The 18,336-nt window shown below is 42.5% G+C and overlaps 1 protein-coding gene across 1 annotated transcript; it reads right to left on the bottom strand.

The window, feature by feature from the left end:
• Positions 1 to 640: 640 nt before the first annotated feature.
• Positions 641 to 16,421, bottom strand: jph2 (junctophilin 2). Its single transcript, XM_041061632.1, has 6 exons — positions 15,553 to 16,421; positions 12,487 to 13,303; positions 5,581 to 5,699; positions 3,641 to 4,563; positions 2,757 to 2,857; positions 641 to 2,630 (listed from the first exon to the last, which is right to left on the bottom strand). Exons 1-5 carry the CDS (start codon positions 15,929 to 15,931, stop codon positions 2,777 to 2,779), a joined length of 2,319 nt encoding a protein of 772 aa, XP_040917566.1. The 5' UTR covers positions 15,932 to 16,421; the 3' UTR covers positions 641 to 2,630; positions 2,757 to 2,776.
• Positions 16,422 to 18,336: the final 1,915 nt, after the last annotated feature.

The following is an 18,336-nucleotide window of genomic DNA, read 5'->3' as shown; positions in this document are numbered from 1 at the left end:
AATCATCAAAATGTTTGAAGTAGTTTTAAATGCCACCTTTTTAGTTTTAACTTCATCCTAAACCACTGTTAAACATTTAATATCTAAATGATGTTGATCTGGTTGTCACAAATATCTAACGAGCTTTGACTATAGATGATCCGGCTGCTCTACTCACTTAAGTCACCTGGGGGCAGTGGTGTTCAGCGGATGTTTGACTCCACAGCACTCAACAGTAGAAAACATCTAAGTTAAACTGTTGCAGGATGCCTGTAGTTGAAGTACTAAAATGACTTTAGTTTTATTTCTTTTTAACAGGATCAAATGCTTTCAGTAGATCTATCTTTTCTAATTTAATGTTTGATGTGTGCTTTCTGTGGGAACTGTCTGAGAAGAACCGAGGCCTAATCCCGGCCTGGTTTAAAATAGGGTGTGGTATTCACTCTGGCCCAAGGGAGGGATAGTGGATGTCTCATGCTGGCAGACAGGTGGTGTTTAAAAATACTTAGTTCTGCTGTTACTAGACTGGATTTCTTTAGGATAATGAATGATCACTGCATAAATTTGGAAACTTGTAAAAGCAAAATTTGGAGAGGCAACATAATCTGGGGCAGAAGAGACGTTTCCTGACTGGGTGACCGAAACATAGCACATTCACAAGTGTTGTAAAAGTTTTTATTTAATCTGAGCTTCATAGTTTTGACCGTGTTTGGCCACACAAATGCATTTCTTCAAATTCAGCGGTGTTATCTGATTTTATTAAATGCACTAAAACTGACAAAACAAAATGGCTTCTACATTACACTGACCTGAATGAATTTTATTGCACTTACCATTGAGCTCATCTGCCAATTTGATGAATGCACTGATAGATTAGATGAACTACCAGTGAAAAACGTTTTATGAGATCACGGGAGACTAATTAAAGCTGCAGCTTTTTGTAGATTGCTGGTGGATTTTTCTTTTTGCATGAAAGGCAAAACAATTTCAGCTAAAAACCTCTTTGTTCTTTTAAAAATCCTAAAAGAACAATGGAGAAACATTAAACAGCACGTCTGAGGAGTGCTCTTCTCAATGTAAGACATGGAGTTAAGTTCATTCTATATTTTTCTCCATCTCACAATCACGAGGTAATCTGACTGACTCCTTTGGGAAATAAATAAATTTGGGGTCGTGTATCTCTTTGACAACAAAATCCCCAAATCCTACAACTGAATATTTTGAATGCTGAGAGGATGTGCACTTCAAAATGGTACAAAAATACAGACGCATACACACAAAGTGCCCTCATGCGTACAAAAGTTGAACTCATATTTGGCTCTGAAGCACAACAGGCCCTGAATATAATGTAGTGGAACAAGTGTGGACAGTATTCTTCACTGAAACATACATGAAAACATGAACACTACATGAGTTCACGGGCAAACACACCATCCCAACCCACCTCCTGCCGCTACTACTATAAACGTACTACAACATACAGTGGTTGTTTTAAATAAGATAAACCCCTCCTCCTTCGTTTTCTGCTTGCTTTTTCTATTGCAAAACATACACAACTCTCATTTAAAGCCACCTGGACGCTAAACAGCATTGCATGGCAAAAGCCACAGGAACATACAAGCACGTACACAAAAGCAGAGAAACTCCTTAGCTTCCTATTTCCTTCTCAGTTTGGTTCATCAGCTCCCAAAGCAAAGCAGCAGGACGACAGTGAATGAATATGAATCCCAGTGAAAATGGAAAACTTCACAGTGTTGAACACCATAGTCTCAAAATACAGATTTTGCAGGATGCAGCAGCCAAATGTAGCTCAAGATGCTTCGGAGTCTTTCTTAAGAGAGTCAAGAGCAATAAGATGAAAACAACAACTTGGCTTTACACAACATTAGATTACAGTCTGTCGATATTCAGCAGTATTTGGACTGACACGCACAGATGTCTCTCACACATTTCAGACTCATACTTAATCTTTTGTTTTTCAGCTTTTTAACCACACGCCGGACACTGCAGGTGATTAAAACAATGATATTAACAGTTATCACTCCCAAATCCTTCACACATCTGCTGCAGTTGTGTCTAAAAAAATAAAAAATCAAGTTCAAGGTCTAGTGGAGAGAATATTAAGTCTGTATATGTGATCAACATTCCTTCGGCCTACGTAATACAAACAAACATATCGTGTGACAAAACATACTGATCTACTGGGTTTGTCTAATCGGTCTGATTCGGTGTTGTGAGAGGCAGCCAGTGTGTGCCAATCAAGGATTCAGTTAAAAGCCTTTTTTTTTTTTTTTTTTTTTTTGCGTAATGTTGACACACTTGTGACACACTGTGAATTCTGCCACTCTGCTTCTCCAGTGTAAGCACTGAGACATACTCTACCATCCAGCCCCCTCCCGCACTTTAACATACAAACATCATCATATTCAGATGTACTGAATCGTTTCAGTCAATTCAATGTCCTTCAGTTTCTCTAACCTCTGGAAAGAGAGGAGCTTCACAGAGCCTCGCACAATCACACCAACAAAAACCTTTAGAAGAGCCGTGGCTGTCTGCACGAGGCTTTTCCCCCCCCTCAGCGGTCTCTTTGATCTCTGGTCCTTACTGAGGAGGAGGAACGCTATCTCTCTCTCTCCAACGCTGCCGGTGACCTGCAGCAAACCAGCATCAGTCTTTTAATGGACTCGAGCAGATCGTTAAAACTTCCGTAATCTCACCGCATCACTTCTTCGTCATCACATATATATGCCATATATATATATAATCATTCAGATTACCTGAGGTGGTGGAAAATGTCTCATGACAAAATGTGTACAAAGAGAATGGCCAGGCCGATGTTGAGCAGGATCACCATGCAGATCATTATGGTGTTTGGGCCCTTGAAGAAAAAAAAAAACATTAAAAGGAACATATGTGGTTTGAAGACAGGGAATTCAGTGAAGGACTAATGTTTGACCAAAGTAAATTTCACAGTAAGGCTGAGTGCCATGACATGTTGGGAAACGAACACGTTCATTCAGTTTGTTACTGTGAATCAGTTGAGAAGATTGATACCGCTCATACATATGTATATTAAATACGAAACTACAGCTGGGAGACAGCTTAGCTTAGCATAAACAATAGAAACCGGGGAAACAACTAGCATCTGTCTGAAGGTCAAAAAAAAACAAAACAAAAAACACTGCAAACCCTCTCCTGGCTCCAGTGGTATCAGTCTTCTCATCTATCTCTGAATGAATGTCATTCTGTCATTTTAATCCTTTCTTAAGCCAAATAATTACACACAATATAACATGGAAAACAATTTATATCATGGTGTACAGTAGTTTTAAGTAGTGACAATAAGTCACATCATGTTAAGTGTTAACATGCTGACGTTCAGCAGGTGTTTACAGTGTTTTGCAGGTATTTGTTCATAAAAAATTACGATTTTTACCTGCTGGTGGTGCTAGAGGGAAAAGTCAGGGGATCATGAAAATCATTAGGCTTCATCCTCTGGGGACCAGAGGATGAATTTCATGGCAACGAGTCCAAAATTTGTTGAGATATTTCAGTGTGTACCACAGTTGTGGACCAACGGACAGACCAGCATTGCCATTCCTACAGCCAGGCTGCTAACATGCCTAAAAGTAATCTAATATCAGTATATTTACTATCTTACCTCCAGCTCCAAAGACTCTGCTGTCACCTCACTACCTGGGCTCGACACCAGAGCTTTCAGTCGGGCTTCTGCTTTGGGATCCACCTTCGGGGCTGGTTTGGCAACAATGGCTTTGGCTTCCACTTGCTTTGGTACTGATTTAGGTTCAAGGTTGGGTGCAGGTTTTGGGGAAGGAGCTGGACTGGGTTGCCGTTTTGGTAATGGCTTTGTCTCTGCTTTGCTGGATGGCCTGCTCACTTCCCGGGACTCCACTTTGCTCTCGGAGACGGAGGGCGCTCGTTCGTGGACTGACGGAGCTCTTTCAGTTTTGGGCTCTGCAGCTTTGGGCTCGGGGGTGACGGCTTTGGGCACTTTGGTGGGGGGGCGCGGGGCTTCTTCTTCAACTTGAGAGATGAGACTATTCCTTACAGGGGCAGTAGTGGCAGGAGTGACATCTGGAGCTTTTGCTTCGGAGTCAAACTTCTGCAGGGGCTTGATCTCCAGGTCAGAGCCCTGCTCGTTCTTGTTACTCTGTCGGCTGGGGGTACGAGAGGGGCCACGACTGCTGGGGCCCCCTCCTCCTTCAGGTGCTGCTGATGTGGGAGCAGAAACGGAGGTTGAAGGGGTGGTGGGGCGACTACTGGGCCTGCTGTTGGCTTTACTGCTGCCCTTACTGCCACCACCTTTACTGGTTTTGTCTTCATTCCAGCTTCCTGGACTGAGGAATTTGGGCTCTTCCTTGTAGGTGATGCCTGGGCTGGGGGAGGGGGTGCGGCCTGGGGATGAGCCAGGCATGAGGCTGTCCAGTTCATTCATGAGCGGGCTTTCAGGCGGCGTGGGCAGGGGCTCCTCCTCAGCTAGCAGCGGCTCGTGCATGACAGTGTCTGTGTTCTCACTGCCCTCCACAGCCTCCTGTAACACCCTCTTCTTCAGATACTCAGGACCTGAGTAAAACCAGTTCAGTCAGAACATTTATTTAGAATTTATTCATCACTGAGTTCACAGGGCCTCAGTTTATTAATGGTCAGAGCAATAAAACAAACAATTATTAGTGTCATAACTTTACAAAAACACTTTAAAAAAAACACTTATTTCCTAAATCTGTTATTTCCTAGTTAACAGAGTCGTGAAACACTTCTTTCTCCCACCACAAGACTAATTACAGATATTTTTTTGCTCCTATTTCTTTAAAATAAATGCCAAAGAAACATGAGGCTTTTCCTGCACAGACAGTGCTTGTGGTTATTTCATGGCATTTGCTGAATATAAGAAAAAAAAAACCCGAATCAGTTCCTCACAGTTTGTTCTTTAAATTGAGGTTGCACCCTTGTTTTCCCCAGTGAAAATAAACCAGATGGTGCACATGCTGACACTGTATGTCAGTGTTGTTATCTCCTTGGTGAGAGATGGAAGAATGCATAGCAGAACTCAGCCAGGCCTCGTCCATTTGTAGTATTAGTCAGAGACAATTTGGGCAGCGGCTCAGAAAGCTGGACGACCATCGGTCTGTGTGTGATTCCTGTAAGCTCGAGAAAGCAGGAGGGGAAAAAAGCAAGTGGCTCCTAAACGGCTGCTGTGCTTTTCTGTGAATGTGTGTGTGCGTTGCCAGACTCGCAATGAAACTGATATGATCCCTTCGACCCAATGAGATGTTCCTTTTTTTAGACATTCAAATGCGACTACCCTTGTAACGAGCCTCAGCTTAAGGATCTATGTACAGGAACCAAGTATAAAACCAGATACGTTGCTGTTTGATTGTATCTGCAAGTATAAAACTAAGGAAAGGATTTTGTCTGCATTCATGTTGTTTAGGAAAAACTGTAAACATGAGACACCTGTCAGAAAAAAAAAACATGATGTAAGATTTCAGGTGAGAATAAATTCTTAAATACATAAAAGTCAGTGCTGTATGTTTGTATGTATGTTTTCCATTGTTTTTATTCATTCTGGTGTCCACTCACCTGGCTGGAAGAAGGACGGGGAGAGCTCTTTGGCCACCAGTCTGGCAATGCTGGACTCACTGTTGGAGGCCTGAGACGCCTGCTCAGCTGCGTCCGACTTGGCCTTCGCATGGGCCGTCCTGCAGGGGACAGATGCAAAACAATTTGAAAATAGCATCTGTGCAGGTTTGTAACACCGTCCGTAGTTTTATATTAATCAGTGTGAGTGAAAAGATTGATTCAACTCTAATTTATTTGTCATTTTATCATATTCTAATACGTTTTAATGCACTTTGACCCCGATCTTGACCCTTCTCATCACACCTTGAAACCACAGACCTTGAATGGCGAGTTAAAACAGTTCAAGACTGACCAGAAATACCACAGCACAGGTCTCGTTTATAGCATTCAATCACGCTGAAACGAAGGCCAGGGCTGGGTGGCATCTGGTCATACGGCTCATTAGTATTATTAGCTATCAAGAGAGGAGGTGTCCTTTTCTGCCGCTGGACTGGGACAGAAATAAATGATGCTTTTATCGCCCCCACCAAGACAATGAGTTATTGCTGGCAAGTTGCTGAGGACTCCATCATCACACATATTTCTAACTTTACATAGACACAGAGAGGGGACAACAAGACAGACAAGAGAGAGTCACCACAACACAACAGCAGTTCATTTTTTTTGGTTTCACACAGCATCAGAAAAGTTTGGATCTATGGATTAAGATTGGGATTTCTTCTGTTCAATTTATATTCATATACACACAAACAATGTTGAAAATCCAGTTTCTACATCTATTCCCCATTGTATTAATTCACTGGTGCTGAAAACCAGTTTGATCTCAAGGGGAGGATGGATGTCTGTCAAACATTTCATGGTCATTCATTCAATTGGTGTTGAAACATTTCACCAAACGCCAAAAAACCTCTTGGTGGCGCCAGAAAAGCAGCAAGGGAATCAACAAAGTCAACAGAATTCATCCTGTGGGGACCAGGAATGTTTTGGACTAATTTCCATCCAGTAGCCGCTGAGACATTTCAGTTTGGTCCGAAGCGGTGGAACCGAATGGCCAACACCGCCATCCCTCGAGCCACACCACTAACTTGCCTAAAAACCTGGCAGCTGAATGCTGAGAGTTCGAGGCTGCTGCTATCTGTCCCACATTAACTGGGAGAATTACTGATTGTGATTACTCTGTGGATACTTCACATTCTGTAACTTTACACTGAGCTGAAAATAGCCTCCCGGTCCTCTTGAAGACTCAGTGAGAAAGTTGCTTCCCACTGGAACAATTAGAGACTCCTGAGGTTCCCTGTTTGATATAGATGAGCTCCACCTGTCCACAGACAGTCAGCACCTCCTCTTCCAGAAACCTGTAGGCTCTGTTCTCTCAAACTCATGTTTATAATTACGCTGAAACAAACGTGGAGTTAAAACAACAACAGCTGCTCTCTACCAACAAGCGTTTTGGTACGGCTTCGAAGGCAATTCTAACCTGAAACCTAAGACCAAGTCTTAACCGTCTAACAGTGCTTTGAAGTTGTGTGGACCAGCCAAAATGTCCTCACAATACAAAAATGTCCTCAGTGCAGTAGTTCACTAGTTCTGAATGTACAAACTATGATGTGGCTCACCATAGTTTAAACTATGAAGTGCAGTTTATAGTTTTTGGAGAAGAGTGGAGGTCTATGTGGAGGAAAGGCTGAAACAAAGAAATATTCTCACTATGGATTAAACGGCAGATTCTTTTTTGATTCATCATTTTGTCGATAAAATGCCAGAATTTTATAAATGAAATGAGTGAAAACTGTAATTTTTCTCAGACCAAGGTGACATCTTCACAAGTCTTTTACCAACAGGCCAAAATCTAAAGATATTCAGTTTAATATTATTTGATTCAGGAAATTATTGGCAAATATTTTTTGGTTTAATCAACTAATCTAGTTCTACACAGAGGAATAAGATGTACCAGGCTTTGGATTCATGGACAATATTTATTAGCATAATCAATTCATTGTTGTTGTTGTTTTTTTCATGGGCTTTGTTGACAATAGGAAAACACTGAATATCACCAGACTTATTCTCTATGGACCAATCAGAATATTTTGCCACGCTTCACATTTCAGCAGCTACACAAAGGTCAGACTTAAGTGACTAATGTCACAAACGGAGATTTTAACTTTACTACAATGCCTCAGTCATGACGAGAGTACGTGCCACAAACTCATTCGTTTGGCTCCGGGTTGCCTCCAAACAGAATGGTACGTTTAAAAGTTGACAACATGGCAGCCAGTGTGTTCTGCTGGGTAAACTGCCAGTTGGTGGGTGGAGAAGAAAGGATGGCGACAGATGGCTTCTTCCTGCAAACTGACTCTACCTTCCACCCCACAGCTCACTCGTACCACAGTGGCTCTGTAAATGCTGTGATCTTAATGGCATTCAGTTTGCAGCAGTGGTTGAAAGAGTATCTTGTAGGCGAACTAAGGCTGCGCACTAAAATGAGTGAACGTTAGATGAAAGTAAATACATTTGATCAAGTTCTGAACTTAAATTCAATTTCTTCTTTTACAGGAGTAAAAGATCTGAATATTCCTACCACCACAGCTTCTACTTCTCTACATTTTAGAGACAAATATTGTACTTTTTACTTCACTACATTTTTTGACAGCTACTAGTCTACTCTAATAATGTATAGTATATTTATAGTATAGTATATATTCATATTAAATGCATCATTGTGCACAGTGAGGACTTTTACTTTTGACATTACAAGTAGATTTTTAAGACAATACTTCTGTACTAGAGTCATTTTTATTGTGGTATTAATGTTTTTGCTTAAGTAGAAGATCTGAGTGACTCTTCCACCACTGAAGAACAGAGATTTACTTAGCTAAAAATACCAATCCTACAAAATATGATCACTTCATTATAAGTAAGGTCTTGCATTAATAATTTTACTTATGTGGAAAAGTACTTGCAGCAGAAAGTTCTCACTAAGAGACAGAAAGACCCCTGTGACAGAGCTATTTTCTGTTATTGTATTATTAGTGACTGCTGTGTTGCTGTGTTACTGTGCAACTGGCATTTTAACATTTTAGCAGGTCGCAGTGGAGCTACTTTTAATATGTTTATGAAGTTCTGGGTTGTTCAGTCAATAAATGCAACATATTCTAGGAGCTGATATTTTTGTGTGTGAAACATTTCTCTTCAGAGTAACTTGTAGGCAAACTGTGGCTGTTAAATACATGTAGTGCAGTAAAATTTACAATATTTCCCTCTGACATTTAGTGAAGCAGAGGTATAACATAGCATGAAACAGAATTACTCAAGTAATGTACAACTTCTCAGCACAGTAACCAGCTAAAGCTATATCCAAAGCAACAGTCAGCAAGCAGACAGATGGCTGACAACAGCATTCACAACCCAAAGAGTGTGTCGGTCAGTGTTGGTGCCTTATAGCTGGAGACCAGCACAGCTCTCAGCACCATAAATGAGCAGAAACCCCAGACTTGAGTCATACAAACCATCACATGTCCTTGAGTGTGAGGGAAGAACTCAACCCTGCACTGCAAAGGAAAAACAAGTTTAACCCTTAAACAACCAGTCAAGTTATCCAGATGCTGCATTAGCAGACAAACAAAACAAAACAAAACAAAACAAAACAAAACAAAACAAAACAAAACAAAACAAAACAAAACAAAACAAAACAAAACAAAACAAAACAATTCATTATCTGTTCAAACACCAGCCTCCAATTATCGGCACCCACTGAATATCAACTACACACAGTGCATTGTAGTTATGAAGTACTAGTTAAATTTACATACTGCTCATAAATGCTAAACACTGACGGTTAAACTGGATGGGAAATTATGGGTCGTGAAACCACAACAATTCTCTGAAGGACACAGAAAAGGTTTGTCGAGCTGACGAACTGCAGCGTCGGGTGATAACTGTCTGCGACACCTTTCACACATCAGCAGTCATGTGACCCATTGTTAATATAAAAATACTGAGCGTAGTTGTCTTAAGTTTTAAGTGTTATTAGACAGTAGACAGAGTCGAGTAGACTCTTGAGACACTGAACACAAGGAATGTCTGTCAGTGCAGAACAAAAGGATTCAGCTGAAATATTTTCCTGTGTGTCCCTTTAGGTTGTGTAACTGTGGCCGTCTGCGTTGGTCTTCCCGTGTTTCTCTGCAACCAAACACGACATTTGACACTGTGACCTAAATACCCCTTATTCTTTCAGGGCTGCCTTCAGGAGACGCTAGTTGTACTCTGAGGACCGATGAGACATCAGCTGCAGGAAGACGCTCAGCTGTGTCTTCAACACCCAAAGCTTTGAGACCACTGAATAACCGACACAGTGGATCTTTATGTAACGTATATCCTGTGCGATACAGACAAATGTAAACGCTTCTCCTATCCAAGGTCCTGCTGTTCTGCTATTTTGCAACCATCTGTTTTTTGTCACGCTACAGTTGTCCTGGAGCTGGTGGCAAGAGATATTCTGTCATTCTGGCATGTGCCACTGGATCTTTGTGGAGGGTCCTGTTCAACTGTGCAGTATGTGTGTGTGCTTGTGTGTGTGTGTGTGTGTGTGTGAGCGGGAGAGGGAAAGACAGAGGGAGCGTGAAAGGGTGATTTAGTTTCTATAAAAAGACGACTACATGTTTCAGAGTATGATTAAGCCCCTTTGCCAAAACACACGTACATTAGGTGCTAATTGCAAACTCATTACTGCAACATTGGTGAGAGGTCACATAAGGAACAGCTACAGAGGTCTTACTGACCATGATATTATTTCTCTTTAAATAATAAAACACAGACGGCACATAGTCCAGAGCTGAGGCCAGAGCTGAACTTTGTTTACAAATGTTATGACCGGGCACAAAATGCTCGTATCAGCAGTACAGTACGTAACCCAAGCTGCACAACTAAAGCTAGGTGTGGTACATATATACACTAACCCTTTATACCCAAGCAAGTGCTTATGAGCTGTGTCATATTTATATCCGTGCAACCATTTGACACCACTGCTGATGCAAGATGGATCGAGATCTGTGATCACGAACTGTTGCCGGCCGGTGAGCAGAGGAGCAGAGGTTTACAGGAGGTGACAGAATCAGAGAAAGCCTGGAAGCAGATTGATGTTTTCAGGCAGGGTTGTGCGCCACAAGTTTCTGATTTGCTAAGACTGGACAAGAGTGAGTGAAATAGAACGTAATATGACAAAAAGAAGGAGCCAGTGCAATTCAGCACAAGAAAACAGTCTGGGTGTGTGTCTGTGACTAGGCAGGAAAGATGGGCTCTGAAAGCAGGGGGTGGAGGGGTGGAAGGGGGGATAATCAGCTGTTGCATTCCCCTGTGATTGTGATACAGCAAGAGTGTGCCTGTCCATATTTAGTCAGGGCTCCTCTGTGACCACAGGGCCCCTGCGTGTGCGTCATTTACACCCTGTCCTGCCACACAGGTCCTCCAGACACCCGGCTGCCAACCCACGCAACAGAACAATGTCCACAGAGTGTCTGAATGCCAGTGAACGCTTAGCTAACCGGACCTGAAGAGGCCAGGTCTGGCACCCCACGCAGTGCACAGGTTGTACATGTATTTTTAACCCTCGGCATCTTTGCCAAAGGATCATAGAGTGAAGAAACCACTGCCAGGAACAGATGTGTCATGTCTCCTCTGCTTATATAATAACGGATTGCAGTATAATATTCGGGACCACTGCAGAGTAGCTGTTTAGTTAGTCTTCCACAGTGGTGGCAGAAATACTCTTTACAAGTACCAATGCAAAAATACTCTATTATAAGTAAAAATACCTAATTTGAAATCCCACTTCATAAGACTCTAGAAACATTATGAGAGAAACATACTTAAACTATCAAAAGTTAAAGTTGTTTCTGCAGAAAATTGTATTTTATAAACACAGCCAATATTTTGTTTGTAAAATTTTAATACGAAATATACCAGCTGTCAAATTTAGTGGAGGATAAAGTACAATGTTTACTTCTGAAATGTAGTGTGAATTAGCTTAAACTGGAAATACTCAAGTAAAAGTAAATAAAATTGAATTTAACCACAATCCATGAGTAAATGTACTTAGTTATATGCCACTGCAGGTCCTCCAGTAGTTCGGAGTGTTACATATTTAGGAGTTTAGTGAAGATGTATTTCCTGTGAGGGCATGTTTGGTTTGTAAAGGCCACCGAGGTGTTTCTGAAAGCCGTCCTACGTAAACACTCAGTGTTTGCTTCCATTCTCAGCTCTGTCCAGGCGCCTGTGGATTTGCTGTAGGTGAGCTTAAAGCAGTGATACAGTGAACACTGGCTCATAACTCTTATATACTGCTTATCCTCAGAGTACAATATTTAGATTTGAATCTGCTGGGACAGGGGTCTGCAGTCCATCAGTGCAATGCTCACTGCTGTAAACACTGAGCTTATTTCAGGTGCTGAGGATGACTGTGGATAAAAACACCACCGCCTTGTACGGTCAAAGACAAACTGAAGGTAGACGTGTGCATGTCTACACATGACCAGCACCTAAACATGTCGCACGGATATATGCAACTAGCCTGTCTCTATGTTAAGGGGTCGACACTTATTCATTGTCTTGATGAGAGTAGCTTGTCTCGCCAATATTTTAGATGTGAAGCTAGTGTGTCCAAAGGTAAGAAAATCCACCTAACAGCAAATCTACAGCTCCCTGATTAACACGCTACAGAATATTTTTCTTGCAGATGGTTAGAAGAGTCTTTAAGGACTCTGTAAACACCTTCAGAACAGCAGTAAGTGTTGTTAAAGAACCTCCTGGGTTTTTAGAGATCACCAGGTACATATATTTCTGAAAACTGGAAGCATATTGCTGTGATTCAAATGAACTTGGAGAATCATCTTTCCTCTTGACTCTAATTACCTGGAGGCAGCGATCTCTGCCTTCTGCTTGCCGATGGCTGCAGCCCTCTGAGCTCCCTCCACTGCTCGCTCCACCTTCTGCTTGATCTTGGTTCCCTTCAGCTGGATCACCCTCTTCTTCATGGCCTTCACCAGCATGTTATTCATGTACTTGCCCTCTTCTTTCCCTCCCTCCGCGAAGGTGGTGCGGCCGTAGCCGTGTCTCTGGTTGTTCAGCCACTCGCCCTCATACTTCAGCCCGCTGGACCTTTCGCTTATTCCGTATCCTGAGCGCTTGTCATTCTTCCATTCGCCCATGTAGACCTCTGTGGTGGTGGCATCAATGTCGGCCTCCACTGGGGGGAAATCCTCGGCTCCGGCCAGACTCTCGTCCCCAAGGCTGATGGTGGAGTTGGTGTCGCTGGCATTAGAGCTGAGAGCCGATTCTGTCCTCAGGAAGCTGATCTTGCTCTTCTGGCTGGACAGCGAGGTGCTCGAGTCGGACTTCTTCAGTTTACCCAGCAGAGAGCCCCTGCGAAACAGGCCCTTCTTCTTTTGTTTCACTGCCTCTGGGTCCACCTGGAGGGTGAGGGCAAAGCCTCCGCGAGATGGTCCCAGCTGGGTAGGGGTGGCAACGGGCGTCTCCTCGCCTGAGGCGTTGGTGGTGGTGATGATGGGGATGTCTTGCTGCAAGACGGTGCCGTTGCTGTGCTCGCTGCGAAGGGAGGTCAAGGAGGTACGAAGAGGGGAGCGGACAACTGCTGCCATGCCATAGGGGACACTCTGACGGACACCATAGCCGTGCCGCATCCCACCGGTAAACTGACCCTGGAAAGTACCTGCAAACATCAAAAAATGTGAGTTTTAATTATTTAGAATTAAAGAGAACAGGAGACCATCTTGCAATAGGATCACACCAACCGCGACACCCATCAACATGTTGAGATTCTGACCCATGTGTAGTCAGTAACCATTACTGACCACTCAGGGGCTGGACCACACCCGTCCTTGAATTCTGCCTTATTATGATCTAGACTACACATCTGTAAAGTTTAGTGACTGTATCCTGTATTACTGTGACTGTCACACTGACAAAATCTGTCCACAGACAGACAGACAGACCTGTAAACCACCTAACTTCCCACTGCAGTTGGTGTCTCCAGGATCACATTTCGCCATGATGGTACACACAAGGTGAAAACACCGCCAGCCACACGCTGTTGCAGCTGGTAATTATTTTCTGACGGCACCACAGACCAAACATCAGAGGCTGTTTTTAGCCATGCTATCAGAGCTCTAGTCAGTCTGTCTGTTGTCCGTTCCATTACTTTGGTCCAGACTGAAATATCTCAACTGTTTGATAAATTGCCATGAAATTTGGTAGAAACATTCATGGATCCCAGAAGATGAATCCGACCGACTTTGGTGATGCCCTGACTTTTCATCTGGCGCCATCATCCATTTAAGACCTGCAAAACCCATCAGCCTCAGCTCTATTTTGTGTTTAGCACTAATTAGCATGCTAACACACTAAACCAAGGCCGTAAACACATTATCTGCTAAACATTAGCATGTTAGCAAAGCACTGTGAGCATGTTAGCATTCTGATGCTAGCATTTAGCTCAAAGTACCACAGTCTATAGAGCGTCTGTAGACTTGCTAACATGGCTTATTAAAACTATGAAGTTTAGTAGTTTGCTCCATGTAAAACTACTCATACTTTTATTTCTGCCAGAATGTCACGGGTATCTTTAGTGTGACAAGTCTCAGTCATTAATATCCTCACTGACAAGTCATCTTGGGGTCTGGACTCATGCTAAAATTGACATGTGGATTATAGTGACGGCTAGGCCTCAGCCCGTGAGGCCAGGAGGGCACGGGGCTTGTGGGCTATTATTACATCCTGACTTCTGGTGCTATCACATCCCCCCCAGCGCGACTTCCACCAGACTGGGCCTCAAGCTGATGAGTCAGCTCTCGAGGAGGGAAGCCACCACTATCGTACAAATACAATCAATTTTATTTGTCCAGTTGATTTAGTTTCTTCGACACAGTAAAGCACACACACACCTGGGGGTAGACAGGGACCACCAGAAGCTTCTGGAGAATATTTAAGGATGAAAAAAAATACCCAGGATTCTTTGTAACCTCACTTGAGAATACCACTTCTTCAGTGTGGAGGAATGTGGCACATTCACTCAAGTACGGTACAATTTTAAAGGTAGGTGTATGTTACTTGAGTATTTCTACTTCTCTTCATTTCAGGGGTAAATATTGTACTTCATACTGCAGCACAGGTATGTGAAAACTGTGGATACTTCACAGATTCAGATTTTACATAAAAATGCGATTGGTTTATAAAATGTGACATTTTTAGGGACAAAACTATGCAACAGTACATAAGCAGTGAACCTACCCTTGGTAAGATAAAACATATTAATACAACACCAAGAGGGGGGCTGCATAATGAGGACCGTTTCCTTATGTGCAGCGCTTTCACAAGAAAAACTACACCATTCAAAATCTTACAAAAGTAAATACTCTGAACACTTCCTCCACCGCTGTCCGTGATGGTGTAGTTAAACAAAATGGAAACATTCCTACAGGGTTTTATTTCCAGCGACCTCTTGACTGACAGCAGCAGAGCCATATTTTCTTCTGGTCTCACACACACACACACACACACACACACACACACACACACACACACACACACACACACACACACACACACACACACACACACACACACACACACACACACACACACACACACACAGATCATAAACGACCACAAGGATCATCAGGCAGCTCTGTTTTGTCTTCAGTGAACTTGGTGAAATGGACCATAAGGCCTCACTTTGATAGAGGTGTTTCGTAGCACAGAGTTTATCATCCCCTCAGGAAACAGATGCACTTAGTTCAGTTCAGTGTCGGAAAGCAATATTTCACTTTACATTTATTAGATAGCTTCTATTTACTTTTCAAATTAAGATTTTACTGAAGATGCAAAACATGTAATCAATAAATAAAATACAGTGCCTTTTATAGATTAACCCCCCAGTAATGATCACTGTGGGAATCTCACCTCCATCAGCATACGTTTCTGTTCCGTATCCATCCTGAAGTCCATTATTCCATGTTCCTTCATACTTTGCTCCACTGCCAACACTGATCCGGACGCCATATCTCCCTTTGAAGCCATGAGTCCATTCCCCTTTGTAAATCCAGTGTCCTTTGGTTTCTACTCCCAAACCGTGACGCTTCCCCTGCGACCAGTACCCCTCGTAGGTGTTTCCGCTGGGCCAGGTGTAGACTCCCACCACCTCGAAACCGTAGTTCCAGGAGCCGGAGAACTCACCCTGGCCTTTGGGTCCGGTGCAGATGCCATGGCCGTGGGCTTTGCCCCCCTCCCAGCCTCCGCAGTAAGCTCCGCCGTCGTCAAACTCAAATCGTCCTCCGCTCATGCTTCACCGCAGCGCAGTTACGCACCGATCAGAAAGTAAAGCTGTGTTAGTCTGTTACCTGGCTAAAGATACGAGCTCGGTCAGTCTGACTTCACCTTCACCTGACATCAAAACTGGTTGGAGATCTCCTCAGTGCTGAACTTGTGCGGGGCTTCTTCTTCTGGAGTTGGTTTGGGGATTTCTGAGCCTGTCCATGAAGCTCCGGGGCGCACGGCACACCTTACAGAAACTTTATTTTGCTTTTTGTTTTCTTTTTTTCTCCAGATTACTCCGGTATCTTTTCCTTGGATACGTCGACCTGTCTAGATTTACAGTTTCCTTCCAGAATAAATTGTGTTTTGTTTCAAGTTTGGGGCCAATTACCGGTTATCAAATCGAATTATTTCTGCATTTGCGTCTTAATAAGCCAGGGATCTTACATGGCTCTTCCAGGTGGCCACAGAGAAAAGCCCCTCTCCCCCTGTCCCTGCCACCCAGCTATCTCCTGACGGTCGCTGCTGTTGGAAATATTTTAGCAGACCTAACAAGGCGACCAATGCACACACACACACCCTTCCAAAAATACAACCCAATCCTTACTCTGCTGCCTGCAAGGAGCCATGCCAGAGTCTTGCCACTTCGGGACTGAAGTAAACGGCGCTCAGGAGTCTGCTCTCTCTCTATAGGTTTCACCCTGCACATACACAGTGCGCCCGGTTAATGCAGTTTGAACACAATTCTTCTCTAATAGGCAATTAAGCTCGATGAAGGAGATTTGAGAAAGTAGATAAATCAGTTATTTCCCATTTATGTTCCTGTGTGGCCTTTAACGTTCTCATAGACCTTATGGCACAACGTTAAATGCCATCAGAATAATATTTCTACAACATCCCAAAAGAAAACTACAGCATGTGTGTCTGTGGTTTAGGTTACAAGTTTTATTTAACAGTACATATTGTACCTATAAGTATATCTAATATGGTAATATGTTATTGTTACGGTATATACTTATTGTTCTACTATAAAATTTGAAATTCATCTGTAGGATAATGGTTTCTGTTTTAATAGACAGTGGTTAGAGTTATAGTTTGCTGGATAACTAAAGGAAACTATTCGTAAAACGTACAATTTACCGCTAATATATCCACCCAGTCACTATTTTACATTGCGACCAGTTTAACGTACAGACATACATAGATACATGACTTTTTTTGTTTGGTTTTTAAATAAATGGGAGAAACCAGAGCTCCACTCTCTTCACTCCCTCTGCTGACAAATGATGGTAACTGCATCACAGATATTCCAATTTCCTCTTGTGTTTAAACTTTTTGGAACAATGATGAGCAGTGGTGGAAGAACTGTCCTTTAAAAAAAAAAAAAAACAACTAGAAAAAAGGAAACGAACACATTAATATAAAAACACCCAATTACAGGTAAACGTCCTCAATTTAAAATCCTACTTAATCATTATCAATAAAGTGTGCTGGAACTCAGGTAAGGAAACGACCATCCATAAAGGAGTAAAACACTGGGATCGCAGACTCAAACCGTGGGGATTCTTACTTGGAGTGAACAAGGCAACGGAGGTAAGTCCACCGGAAAACAGGGATCAACACAGGAGACAAATCCATGAGGCAAAACACAGGCGGAACAACAGGTGTGCACGGAGACAAGGCCACAGGTACAAACCCGGGAACGAACACAACAGGAGCGAACCAGGACATGACAACAGACGAACTGACAAAGAGACGGAGGAGAGACAACGATAAACACAGAGGTGAACTGGCCACAGGTGATTCACATTAGGGCGGGGCCGACAATCAACAACGCGGGAAATAAGACAATAACAGGAAATAGATAAGAACAGACACACAAGACAAGGGGCTTCAAAATAAAACAGGAAATACTGAACAAGAACTCAAGAACCAAATCCAGAGTAACACGATGTCAAAATAAAGCAGAAATTGAACAACTGAACAAAACCGATGATGACACCAAAGCAAGAGTCCTCAGACAGTCCATGAAGATGTCAACAAAAAAAGACCTCAAAACCCATCATGGGCTGAACAGACCAAAGAGTCCAACAAAAGAATCCAACAAGACCATCATGAGGCGATTACTCACATGGTTTTAAGTTATTTTACAGGCGTTGGGGAGAAAAAAAAATGTGTATTAAGAATTTTGTGGCTCCAGAATTATTTGACCTCTTTGAACCTCAATTATTTAAATGAAACCATCAAAGAGGTTTTGAGAACTGGGGATCACACGCCAAACAGTTTTAATACGGTATAAATTCCATTATATTTTAAAGGCTCTTTACATGTTTTTATATAATCTTAATTTTAAAAGCAACCAGAAAACCAGTAAAATAGTACAGTCCACTTCCCTCTGAAATGTAAAGTAACAAAAAGTGGAAATACTCAAAT

This window comes from Toxotes jaculatrix, chromosome 2 (genome assembly GCF_017976425.1).
Source record: "Toxotes jaculatrix isolate fToxJac2 chromosome 2, fToxJac2.pri, whole genome shotgun sequence".
Taxonomy (NCBI): Eukaryota; Metazoa; Chordata; class Actinopteri; family Toxotidae; genus Toxotes; species Toxotes jaculatrix.
Note: the sequence above shows the minus strand (reverse complement) of the source record. Positions and strands in the feature narration are given on the sequence as shown.